Source organism: Schistosoma mansoni, chromosome 1 (assembly GCF_000237925.1).
Source record: "Schistosoma mansoni strain Puerto Rico chromosome 1, complete genome".
NCBI classification, from domain to species: domain Eukaryota; kingdom Metazoa; phylum Platyhelminthes; class Trematoda; order Strigeidida; family Schistosomatidae; genus Schistosoma; species Schistosoma mansoni.
The window spans coordinates 20888359-20905088 of record NC_031495.1 but is presented as its reverse complement, the minus strand read 5'-3'; the positions used below and the strand labels follow the sequence as shown (position 1 = coordinate 20905088).

General features: G+C 39.9%; 2 protein-coding genes across 2 annotated transcripts in view; both read right to left on the bottom strand.

The window, feature by feature from the left end:
• Smp_140950 (transcription factor mrg-related) overlaps positions 1-4511 on the bottom strand; it is a gene marked incomplete at both ends in the record, with an annotated part of 36882 nt that extends 32371 nt beyond the window's left edge. Inside the window, one exon of the mRNA XM_018793614.1 lies at positions 4341-4511. Within this exon, the coding sequence (XP_018648108.1) occupies positions 4341-4511 (171 nt within the window). The remainder of the gene's footprint in view (positions 1-4340) is intronic.
• Positions 4512-10386: 5875 nt separating this feature from the next.
• Smp_140930 (hypothetical protein) lies at positions 10387-10740 on the bottom strand (the record flags this gene model as incomplete). The annotated part of the gene is made up of 1 exon (XM_018793613.1): positions 10387-10740. The coding sequence occupies one exon, from the start codon at positions 10738-10740 to the stop codon at positions 10387-10389; it is 354 nt and encodes a 117-aa protein (XP_018648107.1).
• Between the last annotated feature and the right edge of the window lie 5990 nt (positions 10741-16730).

The window sequence follows — 16730 nt, the reverse complement described above, 5'->3', positions numbered from 1 at the left end:
TAAACAACGATTTAATACAGTTTAACTTAATGGCACAGATTTGTGAACATTTATGCACAAATTCCCTATTTCTTTCAATTTGTTGAATAAACACTTGCATGTAAAATTGTTCACAAACAACAATCGTAATAGTATTAATGATTTTCGTAAAAAACCTTAATAACAGAATACTTTCAAACCTGATTGGACAAATTCTGGTATGTGTGAATTTCTCTATGGTAATATTTTTCTAGCACATACCAAATAATAAGCACGTGACTGGGAATAACGAGTGGGCAATAAGAATATCAGTTTTACATCTATGTACATCTCCATGTCTTTATAGACAAGCATATGCGTATGTCTATGTGCATTTGGATACGAAAATTGAAGTCCACTTTATTATCATCTGTTAATCAAGTTTGCATTGACACTAACAGTGATGTCTAAGCTTAGAAATATAATACAGGTTTCTTAATCAATATTTTCTTTTTGGCAGTATTATATACAATATATCTTCTATGATGTTTTTCCGTAACAATGCTTAAAAATATCGATAATTAGCAATTTTTTCTAAATTTGTATACTTCTAAGAGGGAGTGAATTTCTACATAATAACTGGCTGTTTTAATTCATTAACCTACCTAGTAGCTCCCAACTGTTCTAAATGATACTTTATTCTGTTTGCAATCCAGATGAGACGAAATGACTTGGTAGTTATCATCTATTGAACCAGAAATTATATAAATATTCTTATTGACCGGATCCATGGTTAGTAAATTATAACAACATATACATCATAAGAAATCCTCCGAATGGTTTTCTTGATTAGGAATGATTGGTACTGTCCGGTGTATGGTAACTCAGATTGATTTATGACTTCTACTAGTACTACTTAGTTTTAGTATAATTTGTGGTATTACATGTTCGTTGGATACCTATTTGTTTGTTACTCTTTTTCGGCCGTGTGTATATAAAGAAGAAACCAGTTATGAAACCATAGTCAGTACTGTAAGAATTGGTTATGGATTTCATGTGTGAGATTGCCGAAATGTCTTCGAAAGTTAGGATTTGTGATTGTTCTTGGTAGATTTCCTTTAAAAGCTTACATGGTTACACTTAACTATAGTCACTGTACGTGGTTTTCTCCCAATTCTATTCCGCTCATTTTGTCTGTATAATCATAAATAACCTTTACTTCAGATGATTAGTATGTTTTCTACTAATTTTTACTAAGATTCGGGTGACCGTTAAGGGGTGTCTTTTGGCTAATACTTAGATTAATAGCACCATCTTATGATCTTAACTACTGCAAACCAACATTTCCATTGAGACCCTATGTATGTGATATCTTGAACTTCTATTTACTTGCTGTTTTAATATTTTTGCTTCTCGATTTCCTTTGTTTTAAATTTTTCTTAGAGCCGGTTTCGATATTTGAAATTAGAGTCTCTGATGGAAATGATTTATGGTTTAGATCAACTGTTCTACCAAGATCTTCATGCTTTAGTGGTATCCTTTGAACAAGAAAGAATGTCAGTAGTTTCTCACATGTTTGCAATTCGACCGCCAGAGAAAACCTTCCCCCAGTTTACAGATCCTTAACTTAACCTTCATTTATACTTTAATTCTTTAAGAAATTCTAAAGTGTTTGATTTCTTATTCATTCACTTTTGTATAAAAATCTGTTTACTATTTATTTCTGAATAAATACACTAATTATGGACTCTTGGCAAGAATTTTCACAGGTTTTAAGTGTTTAGACTTTCATGTTGACTAAGCAGTTAGTTATATTATAGTGAGATGAAACTTTTGGTAAAAAACTGAATATTTGCTTAAAGTTTCAAATATATTCTATACTCCCACCAGAATTCCTTCACTTTGTTGAAAACAATTATCAGGGGTTAGTTGTATCCCCAAGATTTATTTAATCTTAACGCCCCTAAATGCCCTGGCACTGCCGAGGGTGGAGAGGGTCAGCTCTCTCTCTCCAAATGCTCTCACATGGCCACATGTATACAGCCACTACCAGGGAAGTCCTACCCACTGCCTTCTCGTGGCTGCGGGTATTGTTTACGGAATTAAGAGGACGATAAGCGAATGTCCGGCGCTCTGACCGGGTTTGTGAACACAGAGGATCCACCTACGGGAGTTGGAAAACCGTGATTCTAAACCAATGGTGCACATGGGATCCAGGGTGCTGAAGGAACAAGTGGCGCATAAACTGATCGTTGGTCACCGGCTACCATGGGAGTACATCTCCTGACGTTGCTCCACTGCCTTATGGATCAGATGTTTGTGTCAAAGGCTCTGAGTGTGGCCCCCTAAGAAAATACCTACTTCGGTCTGGGCGCCCGGGCAGTATCACAGCCCACACACAAATCAAGTGACTTGTATGGTGCATATGAATTTGGTGCCCCTTTGTACCAATATTTATGTGTTCAAATAAATAAATAAACAAATTCCATGCGTCTCGGGATTTAAATTTATCATTCTCTTAAAAGACTTTCCCGACTAATCGAAAAGTAATGGAGTTGTTTCACTTTTATTAGTTACCAGAAAATTGTATTGATACTCAACTGCTATAATTTTCAGAAAATGTTCATCATAATTCATCTTTGAGTGGCTTCAGTGTGCTCTGTTTTCCATACATGCATTGACATGCCATGAAAAGATACCAAATAAAAGTTTGATGTTTTTACAAATACTTAGTATGAATATTAATTATTACTAATGTACAGTTTGAACATATGGTTACCAAAATTATGGTATACCGACACTTTTGAGCGACAAGAGATTGAAGCTATCACTGAATAACAGCAGTCCATTCACATAAACTGTCTACAGTCCATATGATTAATTTGGATCCTAAGGATACTGAATGAAAATTAGTTTAGAGATATTATTCATCTCGACTTGTCAAAATTATATTGTTACTGTACAACAGCCTCTAGAACGCGCTTTGAGATGAATGACATCTTTTATGAATAACTTTTTCGATGACACTTTATGTTATGGGCTAAACAATCAGATCAAAGACAGTGGACAATAGAATTTTGCAGGGAACTTCAAATGTAATGAACTGTATTATGAGATAACTCAACAGTGTCTATATTTTGTTCTTAAGATGCTTGGAGTCGATAAGCACCTTGTTTTTGCAAATACACAGTTAGTACGATGTAGTGTGGTAAATAAGTTGTGGGAAGCACGTGGTGCTGACGTATATTGTATCTCAAACGGCAATTACGAGCGTACTTCATGTGGTTTAGGAAATTTCCAAGGATGTTTGTCATGTCAATCTAGAGCACCCATGGATTAAAATCTAATCAATACTGAAGAACTGCCTATTTATATGCCGTTCATACAATCATGGACTACCATCTACACGAATGATTGAAGATCTTAAAGCTTACAATCATCGTTCATAGACGTTATTTCATAAGTTCAATGACAGGTCTACACTATAAATGTTGAGGTAATACTATCACGATTAAATGACCATATTCTGCCTTACAAAGGCCGTCAAGGTTAGATAAAATGGAGGAGCTTTGTATAGAACGAACTCCAATCGGAGTCTATATGTACGATTAGTAAACTCATTAAACTTTATCTACCGCACAAAAAGAGTGTATATACACATATATTTCAATTATTTGGGTTTTATGTCATAGACTATTCGTTTCTATTACCTGCTTTCTAATTAGCCGACGTTCTTCCCGGGATCAACCACAAAGTATGATATCGATTACTTCTGCTTGACTCCACGCCGTTTCTGCTTAGGTGTGATGATTTCGTTACAAACAATAATCGGCGAGCTACTAAGCCCCATTTTTATTGAAATTTACAGAACAGTAAGTGAGACACACAATTAAATAACTTCTATATTACACAACACAATGCACATTGGTTTGCGTTTTCGGCACAAAAACTGGTTCCCTGAGTAAAGTCTAATCAATCTACAGACAAAAGTCATTCGGAGAAATAAAAATAGAAGGTATTTAGGACATATTTATATATGGAAAATAGGATGATATATTCACTTGATCCAAATAATTTACTTGTAGTCTGTTCACAAAAATGCAAGCTACGAGACACTTTTAGGCCAGTGAATTTCTAGTTCAAAAGGTATTTTGATAGCTATATAATGAATCGCTTACCACAGAGTAAAATGACTTGAAGGTTAAGTGTCAGTACTTAAGGCGAAGTGTTTGACTAATAAGTGTATGTTTTCTATCAGTCTATGCGATCCCTAATATTTTCTACATGGTCTATCATGTATTGAATAGGGTCGTCAGGCTGAAATAAAGCTATTTCGTAAACAAGTTTCTTAGTCATCTGAAAATTTGTTAGGTGAATTATACTTGCATAAGTCTCAAAATTCCATGTTTCTCCAAGTAAATAATCGCTGTAGATTTAGGGTCTTCAGCGGTTCTACCAACTTCTGATGGTCCTAGAAGACTATCAAGAGTTGAGTCCATAACTTTTGTTTTTGTTGCCGAGTCGTTTCTATTGTCTTTCGTACAATGTTCCATATTTCTCATATTTAGTCATTCGAAACCCTTTGTTTGTCAGTCAAAAATAAAGGACTGTTGATTCTGCACATTCAGAATAGGCATATAATATCCATAGTGGATAAATTGAGAGAAATTTAGCACACAGACAATAAGTCCAAAAAATTATTCTGTCACTGGCTGTGGTTCAACGGTTTTCTGGGAGTGAATCTTCAGTGTATGAATGGTTAATAAAACACCTTTTGTAACTTTTCACTGGGGGTCTGGAAAGTTTTTCAGGTAGGACTGGTCCTTTATGAAAGAAGTTTGATTTCATGGTGTTTGCTTTTTGATATGCACTTTGTCGAGGATTGTTTCACGAGGTACAGCTTTAGCATTCAGGTTAAACTTTTCTATGGAGATGACATAAGCTAGTTTGCCTTCCGTATACAACTACTAGGTTTCATACTTTTCTCCTACATTTCAGTCAGAACAGTCATCATAAGATTTATTTCCTAAACCTATAACTACGCAGTTGTTCCGGGACCTGATGTCAAATGTTTGTGATTTTTCGATAGGATTAGTTCACAAGGTGTCCGAAATTAGCAAGGCTATGTAACAACTGGAGTCGGTTACATAGGTCGGCTGAACATGTGACGATGCCTGAATATGTGAGTGAGGCTATATTGTGAGATACTCTGGAATGTCTTTTCTAAAAATGTGTAAAGCCTTCATGTCACATTTCGTATGGTGAAAAATCTATGTTTTTGTTTAAAGTTTGTGTCAGTTCATTTTTTGATGCTTTTGCTTGCGAACTCAAAACCCATTTTGATTACCATAAAATTAGAGTAATTTATTTTGTCTACAGTTTTATTTTTGTGGCATTACTCTCGCCTCTGTACAGTCTGCTAGTGACTCTTAATTTAGTATAATTCAATCACTATGCCAAAATAGCACCAAGGCTGGGCGATTGTATGCTTGATACTCCGAATCGACCACTTACAAAAGATAGAAGTCACTCTGATCATTTTGATTTCAAAACCTAATGAGAAGATAAAGTTTACGGTTCTGAGGTCAGTTTCGAACAGTAAGGAGTGTAGCTGTAAATAATTCCCCAAAATCAATAGCTTTCTAAGTGTTCGACATTGGATGCTGACCACGTTGTTTAAGTGGACTTGTTTAACTGAAGGCTTTCGGTCATGCATCCGTACCAGATCACGTTTCAACTCGGCGTGGGACACTGCTCCTACGTTCATTAGCCAGCTTATAATAAAGGTTCCTCGATATATTGATAACGTATCAAATATATCTCTCCTACCTCTTCTCGTCTGACTTCTGATTTCCTTTGGCCGGGAACGATCGAATATAGAAGATACTACTGGTTGCTAGTTGTAAAACTAGAATACTAGTCGTATCCTCAGGAGTAAAGAGGGAGGACATATTATGTTGGTTCGGGAGGTTTCAGTATTTGATCCACTCTTTCCTACGATCTTTAGAACAGACAAAGAAGCTCTAAACACCCTTTCTGTTCACCGAGATTTCGGAGTTATGAATTTTGAAGTTTCGACATAATCACTTGATGAGAGAATCACCATCGAAACAACTATCACTTCAGGATCAGCCATATGAATATAATTATTACGACTTCAAAAAGCTCAACTCCCAGAAGCTCAAAGTTCGTTATCAGTTTTACTTGACATGATCTGTAATAACGTTATATCCAGCTGAGTCACAACTCTTCTTTGAGAATGAATTTATTCGCTTTTATTTCAGGGAATCTGAAATCTGTAGTCAAATTTTAACTCGCTTGTGTGAGGGTTAATTATTTCAAGATGGTGACAATACTAACAAATGTAATGTGAAATAACAGTCTTTTCATCCCATCCACGTGGTGAAGTTATGAAGGAGGGAGTGTTTACAGAAGTTGCCAGCACTGTACAAAGGCTAAGGAAACGTTATCGGAGTAAAGTGGAAAAAGGAAATATGAAAATCAGTTGATGATTACAACACTGTTATTTTCCTTAAAGCGTACAAAGAAGGCAATGATGATTAAGGTGATAATTATATTTTTGTTGTAGGGGAAGTTAAAGATAAGTGAGACCCCTGAATGATGTAGTGGCTGTTACCATGTCAAGCCCACACAGATTGTTCAAGCCTCTGGACAGATCAATCCATTCCTTCCTCCCAAGTCACTTCTTTACCCTGCCACTTATTCGCCTATTACCGCTGACTGCGTTTTATATGATCGTATGTGTACCAATTGCTTATCCCATTCATCATGTGTCTGTGACTTATTTTCCTCTAATCATAAATATTGAGTCACTCTTGGTCAAATGAAGTTGGCTCAAATGTGTTCGACGATCCTTTTCGCCTCACACTCTCCCCATAGCTTCCTTCACTGTGTTTCTCTGACCGTCTGACTGTATAGACGATTGCATGAGGTGTACGTATTTAATTTCGTTATTTACTAGGGTGATTTTAGTCGATAACTATACATAAGGGTAGCTGAGATGCATGTTTCGATAATAATCACCATACGATCCAATCAGAGTCAGATAATGGGCCACCGAAATTAGGTTCAGAGAGTGGAATGATCATTTCACATCAGTTCATGTTGTGGTCTGGTAATTAACCCTGACCGAATGTGTTCGTTTCGTCGTATTCGTTGAAAATATTAAGATGATCGTCAATGTCTAGTATTGTGAAAGTTATTTGATTTAGCGAGTTAATTACCAACACAGATATTTTTTCCTGAGTGGACAATCGCAGAGCGAATAAGTAGGACGATTTCAAACCCTGTAAATCGCGAAGAACAGTTCATGTATAGTGCTAAATAACCCCATCCAGCATATGTAGTTCTGTATGTCTTCGAAATTGGTGCTGAGTCCATCAATTTTACTAGACACACCCGAGCTGAAAACGTTCGGTCATGCATTCACACAGGATTACCACTGGGCACTCTGTACTACGCAGTCCTCGCAACTACTAGTCAGTCTAGATCACACGAACGTCTCGAGAAACCGATATTTTTGCAAATGCACCTTCGAACTCTTTCATTACTGACTTCTGTTTTGACTGTGTTTGAGGTCCTTCGATTGGAAAGGTGTTACTGGCAAAAACACTGAACATACGTGACATCTTTACGTGTTACACGCTTGTTGTCCCTTCTCATAAAATACCCGTATCCATTTTTACACGTTTTAGAATTGTTTTCAGAACCTTAAGGTTTAGTCCACTAAGCACCTTCCAAGTGAACCGGTGCCACTCAGCGAAGAGATTCTAAATATCTGTGAATATCTGTAAATATTTGCTTCAGTGAGTGATTTCATTTTGTCATTGTATGACGCCAAACGATTGATGACAAAGTCTTCTTTGGTCGAACTCAAATATACACCATAGAGTAGTTGCTTGTTATTGCTCCATGGCAATCTCCCAGCTTCTGCTTAACGTGGTTCTGGCAAACAAATTTTTGACGCTATTTTGCTGGGAACATTCCTGTTGTTTTCCGGATTCATGGAAGTTGAATCTAGTAACCATGTTTTGTTTTATAGTGCGTTACTTCGTACAAACGACACCTTAGGCCTCCTAGCGAAGGAATGACATTGTTGATTTATGTTGCGTTTTTTAATATCATTTGTAATTACTCAGTGATACCATAGATTTTCGCGCAGTAAGTTTTATTTTGATATGAATGGGGTGTTGCCGTTGACTGTGATTAACATGAGGAAGCTTCGTGAACTAAACGGAAGATGTAATGGTTTGTTTTAATTGAATAAGTTTTTGTTTCTTTGACTGATGTTTTGCGTTGGAACCTAACATTTGAATCTACTTCGGTGAAACAGTGGCTGGAAAGACTATAAGGAGTGCATTTTCTAGAAGTGCTACTTGGCGAAGAGTTTCTAGATACCTGTGAATATCTGCATGTATCTGCGGAATTAAGTGATTTCATTTTGTCATTGTATGATGCCGAATGGTCGATAACAAATTCTTGTTAGTCCAAATCCAATTTGTATACTTTGGCCATCTGATAATGATAGACAGCTCATCTCTCGTCTTAAGGTGGTGTATGGTTGTGATGATGGTGGACTTACAATCAAGTCGCGAACGTTTTTGCTGACCGAATGGAGGACAGAACATAAATCTCGATAGCGAATTCTTCAGATTTGATATTGTTTTTCGTAAAATAATGCTCTAGTTGAGCGAACCACAACTCGGGGTCACTACGATCAAATTCTGGGAGTCAAATTTTCGTCGCCATAACTGTGTTTATCTTCACTGGTGGCAAATCCTCCAGTCTTCGGGTCTGTATTTAGTACTACATAAGGCAAATGACCAATGTAGCAATATAATAAGATCAGGGTAAAATAATGGCTACGACATGATAAGAACAATCTAATGATATATATACCAAACTCTTGTTTAGGATAATCAGGTCTACTTTTACAACTAAGTAAAAAAATAGTCACTGGTAAAAATGAAATGAAATTTATGTTCAATACCGAGCTCACCAGTTTTGTACCGGTAGGTGACCCACGTTCTATTGATATAATAACCTAGACTAGTAAGTGGTTGGTCTTTATTTAGCTCGTGTGATAGTCGCAGTGGAGTGATAGGTTACCTGTTCAAACACTCGAAGATTTTCAACATTCAATATAACATCATAGGATATATAATTCCTATACAAAATAAAGAAGTTACTGGATACTTGAGCTCCATTGTTTTGATATGTACTTAGTTGTTTGAGGTCACCTCTTAACTAATCAACGTGAGTTGTTAAAATCTTAACACTTCGTTACAAACTACATGTCTCATACACACTAAAGCAAATACTTACCTTGAAAATACTGTTAACATGATTGAATAACCCATTGGATATACAGCTAACTATTTACATTCGGTAATTTTAATGTTTGACAATATATTTATTTCAAAAGGCTTGAACCAGACCGCCAGACGAAATGTTTGATTGACTTACAATTCAGTCGCTGCAATTTTGAAAATATGTTTTTCTTCCCTAGTGTCTTACATTAACTCAGCACCTAAATACTGTGAATTAATTTCTTTTAATTTAGAAGAACGTTCTTATGTATCAACTACATATATTCTACACCACTGCTAAAACTTAGAAGGCTCCAAACGGCCACAATAAACAGTTCTGAATAACTAACTTGCAAAGATTGTACTAACATTGCTGAATTATGGTCTAGTTCGATATTAGTACACTTCTTTTTGCTACGATAATAATAGACCGAATCCCCAAATTGTAGAGTTGTCATGATCTGACTGCTTAATTTTCAATATCCTACGTGCAAGTCACTTAGCTGTCTTTACTGACTCATGTTATCGTGAAAATCAGTAGTATGATGCTTAGGGCTTCTGAAGAAATACATCTAGACTGAGGATAGAATAGTACATCTGATATGGAAAGTATTATGTTATATAGCGCTCACGCCTGTAAGGCTGGACCATGCCATGCCGATCAACTGTTTCCGTGTTCACCACTACTGATCTTTCCCAAGTGCTACATATTGAGTGAAATTTTTTTCGTTAATTATATGTTTAGCCTCAAAGATCGTGTAGTTAGGAATCAGTACCACTACAAGTCCATTCTCATTATTGAGAGATCTAAATCTGCTACAGTCAGTACTCGGAGAAATCGCTTCTTAACATGCACGTCTAGCATCAATGTTTTCTGACCAAACGTCATGATTTTAGTTTTGTTGTCAGCTTGAAATTCAACTGAAGGAATTTTTCGACCCAGCTGTTTTTTGTTCTCATGCGTGATGCTCAGTTTAGCACCAGTATCCTCAAAAATGTTCATGCCTGAATTTCTGTCTCTTACATAAAGGAAGCAACTGTTCGGGCACTCCTCCTTAGTCGCTGCGATCTATGAACAGGTTATTCGTCTCTCGTATTACTAAGAGTCTATTTTGGCCACATTATTGGCTACATCTGGTTGATTTTGTACCAGACTCTTAGTGATATCAATATAATTGTCCAGGTTTTGTGGACTTTTGTGACCTGTTCCTGTTTCTATGATCCATTTGTATTTTGGAGATGGTTGTCGTTGAACTTTTAACATTTGTAGTGAGTTGCTCTGTGACTGAGTCTTTTGATGATGATTCTTCTGTGTATTATGTACGTATGTGACCCTATTGAGATCTCTCTCTCCTTTATCCCATCTACGATACGTGCAAAGTGAGGTGGAGGGGTGTCTGGGTCTTGTGTATCCGAACAATGTTAGATGTAACACAGGATAGCTTGCAACCATCCTCGTCTTAGCGCTGCTCCACAAACGGTGTTACCGCCCACTAAGACTTAAAGATAATGCAAGAGCTGTGATGGTGACCTATTAGCCAGTGTTTCTCCTTAGAAAAGCCTATGGATTCTTTGACCATCTGACATAGATAGACCGCTCTCCATCTCTCCTCTTAAGAATATTATGGTTTTAGCACTGAGGGGTTCAAAACCAGGCCGTGAACTACCCTGGTAACCGAAGGAGAAAGGACAAAGCATAAATATCAATATAGAACTCCCCCAAATTTAATATTTTCTGGTAAAATAATGCTTTAGTCGAGCAAACCACAGCTCGAAGCTACTACGATGCAATTCACGGAGTTGAGCATTCTCATCCATAACAGCGTCTGTCTCCAATGGTGACAAATCACACCTATCTTCAAGACTTTTGCTTTGAATTGAGTTTGACATGTGGTATACGGCCAATATATTAATATAATACGAACGGCGTTAGTGAATGATTTCAACACGAATACTTTGCGATGAAAAGATACAGATGATATTTATGTTAAAGACAATCAGAAGATTTACTTTTACAACCGAAAAGTCGGAGCGCGAGGTTCTCTTTTTCCAACACACGTTTCCGTAATTCAATATAGAATAATAGGAAATATGATGCCTATGCAAAATAACGGAGCAAATAAACACTGGATCTGTAATATTTAAATACTACAAAGATGTTTTCGGCCAACTGTTAAATAAAAAACTGATTTTTTAATATCAGATTCCTCTTAGAATCAACTTCCATAGTAATGATGGCTCGATCAATTTATCAAAGCAAACATGATAGATTGGATTTCTCTCTGCAATGCAGTATTACTAACTCATCCAGTGTGTTACATTTTTCTTGTCTATACGATGGCGACCAACACTTAATCAGTATTCGGAGATAATCTGTAGATTTCATGCACTTATTTTACTAGCTTGTTATCATATTGTGATGTTTAAGAGTATTTAACTTATAGTATAAACTAGTAATCCTGCCAATAAAGCAATTTAAGGAAGAAGTATTAGATGAGCACGAACAAATGTACTGTAATTGGGATTCAAAATCAAAACAGTCATCAATACAAGGGAATCATTGGTTCATTCAAACACCACACATATCTCGGTAACATTTGCTTTCTTTGCACAAATTATCACACATGATTTGTTGCAGGAGCAATCTACATGAGAATGAGAGCTAGTAATTGAATAGAAGGTAAGAATATGAGGCAAGATGTCTTTTGATAGTGAATTGCAATGAGGATGTAGGATATATATAGTGTGTAGTGGATGTCGAGTCGTGGACGGACTATGATCACCACTACTATTCGATTACGCGTCCAAAAACGACTTGGTTCCCTTGATAGCCCGTAAATCAGAAGGCTTTACTAGTCCAGATCAAGTATATTTATTGGCGATCTCGTGGTATCGAAATAATACCGAGACGTGCCAAAGAGTACAAGCGAATAAGCAGTGCGTGAGCAAGCTCGAACCAAACAAGGCGGATAACGGAACAAGAAGTGAAACTGATACAGTTAAACAAATACAGTAAAACAATCTCTGGTACAATTGGTTACAATAATAATAATTGTTTCTGTTATTCCAATCGTGTTCTTATCGAGACTGGCCGGTCACTACAGGAGCCCCCCGCTAGAAAGGGTTTACACTTTCGATACGTAGCGGTTTCGTTCGTGGGACTGATCGCGAAACGTGCAATTGTAGGACGAAGGCGTTGGCAGAACAGGGAGTGATCGTTGATCCTCGAGTTGCCACCAAAAGTCTTTGACGTAGAACGGTACCAGAAGGAACGTACTGTGTTGATTGTTTGGATTAGCATGCTACACCAGAGTGGTTTGTATCCAGAATCTGAAGGTTGCGTTCGTAGAGGTCCGGATCAGAAACGCTGCAGACGTAGGACGAAACCAAATTGAGCCAAGGAACCAGATGCGACCAGGATAACCATGTTCGGGACCAAATGTATATCATACGTATTTGGAGTCAGAGAGATCGACTGAGTGCGTTGACTATAGCGTGGGTGATCAGGCCAGCTTTCGCCAAGATTGACTAAAGTCGACGATACCAGAACAGCGATGGTCGGAGGCGTAGGCTCGGGGTAAACAAAAAAATGAAAGAAAAAGAGAAAAGTGTAGCTTTCGTGTAGTATAGGGTAGATTCCTATACTGTATCCGTAGTTGGTTATGAGGTTAGTCGAGAAAGCGTACGGGTAAGCGTACCCGGCGACCAGAACGTGAGACGGTAGTCTCGTTCGAACCTCGTGAGCCTGCAATCTCATCCACAGTCAAGGGCGGTGTGGTCTGCCGGTCTGGACGTGAGACGGAAGTCTCGTCCGTAGACGGGGCAGATGACACGTGCTGTTGACTGGGACGTGAGAATGAGGTCTCAGGTGCATCTAGCGTGGGATCCGAAGTAGATGTAGAGATCCCGCTAGAAGCTTTGATGGGTCTAGCATTAAGTTTCGGCTTATCAGGTATAGCACTGCCATCGACGTGTGCTGGCTTGAGACGATCAATGCTGACTGTTTCGATGCGGCCACGTCGATCAACCTTGAAGGTCTTTTCGTGACGGGAAATCACGTGAAAAGGTCCTTTGTAAGGCTGTTGTAGAGGTTTGCGTACCGAATCTACTCGTATGAAAACATGTGAACAGGTAGATAACTCTCGAGGGAGAGCGACCTGTCGATGTTGTATACGAGTTGACACCGGAGTCAGTGTTCGCATGAATGCAGACAGTCGTTGGACGTAGTCTGATTCGCCGAACTTAGTGCTGCTCCGTGGTGTGAAAAATTCCCCAGGCAGACGCAATGTCGTGCCGTAAACAAGTTCAGCGGTGGAACATTGAATATCTGCCTTTAGACTCGTTCTGATTCCCAGGAGGACGAGCGGAAGGGTTTCGTACCAATTGTTGTTTTCGTGTGCTCGAAGAGCACTTTTAAGTTGGCGATGAAGCCGTTCAACTAAACCGTTTGATGCTGGATGGTAGGCGGTAGTGCGTATGCGTTCCGTACCAAGCAGCCGTGTTAGTGAGGAGAATAATGCGGACTCAAATTGTTGTCCTCGGTCAGTCGTGACAGTCGAGGGACAACCGTACATAGCTATCCATCGTTCTACGAAGCGGTGAGCGACTGTCTCCGCCGTAATAGACATGATGGGAATAGCTTCGGGCCATCTTGTGAAACGATCAATGCATGTGAGTATGTGATCATACCCGTGCGATGGTGGTAATGGTCCTACAATGTCTATGTGAACGTGATCGAAGCGAGCATCAGGCGTAGCGAAAGTGCCAATAGGGGCAGCTACGTGCCTGTGCACTTTTGATCATTGACATTGTAAACATTGTTTTACCCACATACGGACATCTTTATTCATTGACGGCCAGACGTATCGTGCAGCGATGAGGCGTAGGGTGGCTGCGATACCAGGATGAGATAAACCATGAAGGGCATCAAAGGAGATAAACCATGAAGGGCATCAAAGACGAGACGGCTATAAGCGGAGGGTACGATGGGTCGGGGGAGGCCCGTAGAAGTATCGCATAGGATAGTACCTGAGCTAGTAGCTAGGGGTGCTTCCGTGCATGAAGTATCGTTTGCTTTGGCAAAGTAACTGCATTAAGTTGGATACGTGATAAAGCATCAGCAACACAGTTCGACTCGCCTTTGACGTGACGAACACAGTTCGACTCGCCTTTGACGTGACGAAGGTCTGTCGTGAACTGGGAGATATAGTCCAAATGTCTGCACTCTCGTGGTGAGTAGCGGTCAGACTTGGTATGCAGAGCATACGTTAAGGGCTTATGGTCGGTGAATAAGATGAACTTACGACCTTCTACAGCGTGCCGGAAATGTTTGATGGCGCAGTAGGCTGCTAGCAGTTCGCGACCAAAAGCGCTATATCTCGTCTCCGTGGGAGTGAGGCGTCGTGAGAAAAATTCGAGGGGCTGCCAACTACCGGAGATATTCTGTTGCATAACGGCTCCTATGGCGAAATCCGATGCATCAACCGCTATACTAAGCGTGGCTGATGGGTCAGGATGCACGAGAAATGTGGCTTGAGCTAGGGCCGTTTTGATATCTGAAAATGCAGTACGTGCGGCGTCGTTCCATTCCAGTTTGCATGGATTACCGCGAAGTAAATCGGTTAACGGTCGTAACTATTCTGCCGCGTGCGAAATGAAGCGTCGGTAGAAGTTGACCAAACCGAGAAATGCCTTCAGTTCCTTGAGTGTGGACGGTACAGTGTACTCCATTATAGTACGTACTTTATCCTCACAAGGTAGAATACCCTCATGCTTAATAACATGACCTAAGAATTTTATTTCCTTCTTCCCGAGTTCACACTTGTCGGGGTTGACTATTATTCCATTATCCGAAAGGCGCTGGAATAGTAGCGTCAGGTGTTGATAATGTTCATCTACGCCTGATGATGCGATTAGCAGGTCATCAATATAGACGTGAACAAAATCTAGGTCTCGTACGATGCTATCGATAAACCTTTGGAAAGTTTGAGCAGCATTCCGTAATCCAAATGGCATTCGTAGGAACTCAAATAAACCGAAAGGAGTCGTGATAGCAGTTTTCTCTATATCTTCAAGAGCGACTGGGATCTGGTGATATGCTCGTACCAGATCGATCTTGGAAAAAATTGTCGTGCCCTTGAGTGATGCCGTGATGTTATGTATGTGGGGGATGGGATAGCTATCGAAACGTGTAGCTGTGTTTAACGCTCGGTAGTCTCCGCATGGTCTCCAACTAACCCCATCCTTTTTTCGAACCATGTGGAGAGGTGAGGCCCAAGGACTGTGAGAAGGACGAATAATACCAGTAGCTAGTAAATTGTCAAACTCACGTTTAGCGAAAGCTAATTTGTCCGGTGCCAGTCGGCGAGGTCTTGCCCTGACTGGTGGTCCGCGGGTGACTATGTGGTGTACCACACGATTGGTCACCGATAGAGTCTCCTCGAGAGGTTTAGTTAATTTGGGGAATTTCTGAAATAAAGCGTGGAATAAATCGTCACGCGAATGAAATACACCTGTGATTCGGTACGCGTTTGTGTGGGCTTTAAGCCCATAAAGTTGCTGTTCGACGTAGTATCAATTAGCTGCAGCCTACGTGAATCGACTAGCAATTCATAGTGCTGTAGGAAATCGATACCGAGTATAGCTGTGGGAACATCGGCAATGATGAACGTCCACAGATACTGTCGTCGGTTGCTCAGGTTGACCGTAAGTTGTCGTGTACCATAGGTGGGAATGACTGAGCCATTCGCAGCGCGTAGTCGAAGCATAGTGGCTTGAGACTTACTGTTACCGATAGGTACGACAGAAACTTGGGCACCCGTATCCACAAGGTACCTAGCGTTGGTGCGATAATCGTGCACGTAAAATAAACGGCCAACCTGAGGTGAAGTGCCGGCGAGTACGGCCGCATTTACTCGCCGGCTGAGGAGTTTCCCGCCTTGTATGAGCAGGGAGCTCGACAATGACGGGCACCGGCTCCGAAAGCACGGTGAAACCAGCACCAACCTGGACTCGCTTCCGAAACCGCCTTCTGGCGTGGCTTGGAAGATGCCCGCTTGGGGCGAGTCGTTACGGCCTTACGAGATTGTGACCTGGGTCGGGAGGCGTAGGGGGCTGGCACATTTGCGCGGTCTCGGAAACTGAGACGAGTATGGATACATCTGTCCCTATCCCCATGAGCCGGAGGTCGTCTAGCATCGAGATCAACGTTAGAACGGGAAGTGCTAGCAACCAAATAGTCGTCTTTGGTGTTAACTCGTGCTAGAATCTTATCTGCTATGAGGGCCACCTTGTTGAGCGGGGTGTCCTCGAGCAGAGCCGTAAGGGTTGGCTGGATACTGACTGGTAAGGCTTCGAGCCACAACTCTTTGACTATCTCAGAGTCAGCTGTCATGTTTCCTGCAAGGGATTGCAGGCGCGTGAGGTGGTGGCTCGGCTTAGCAT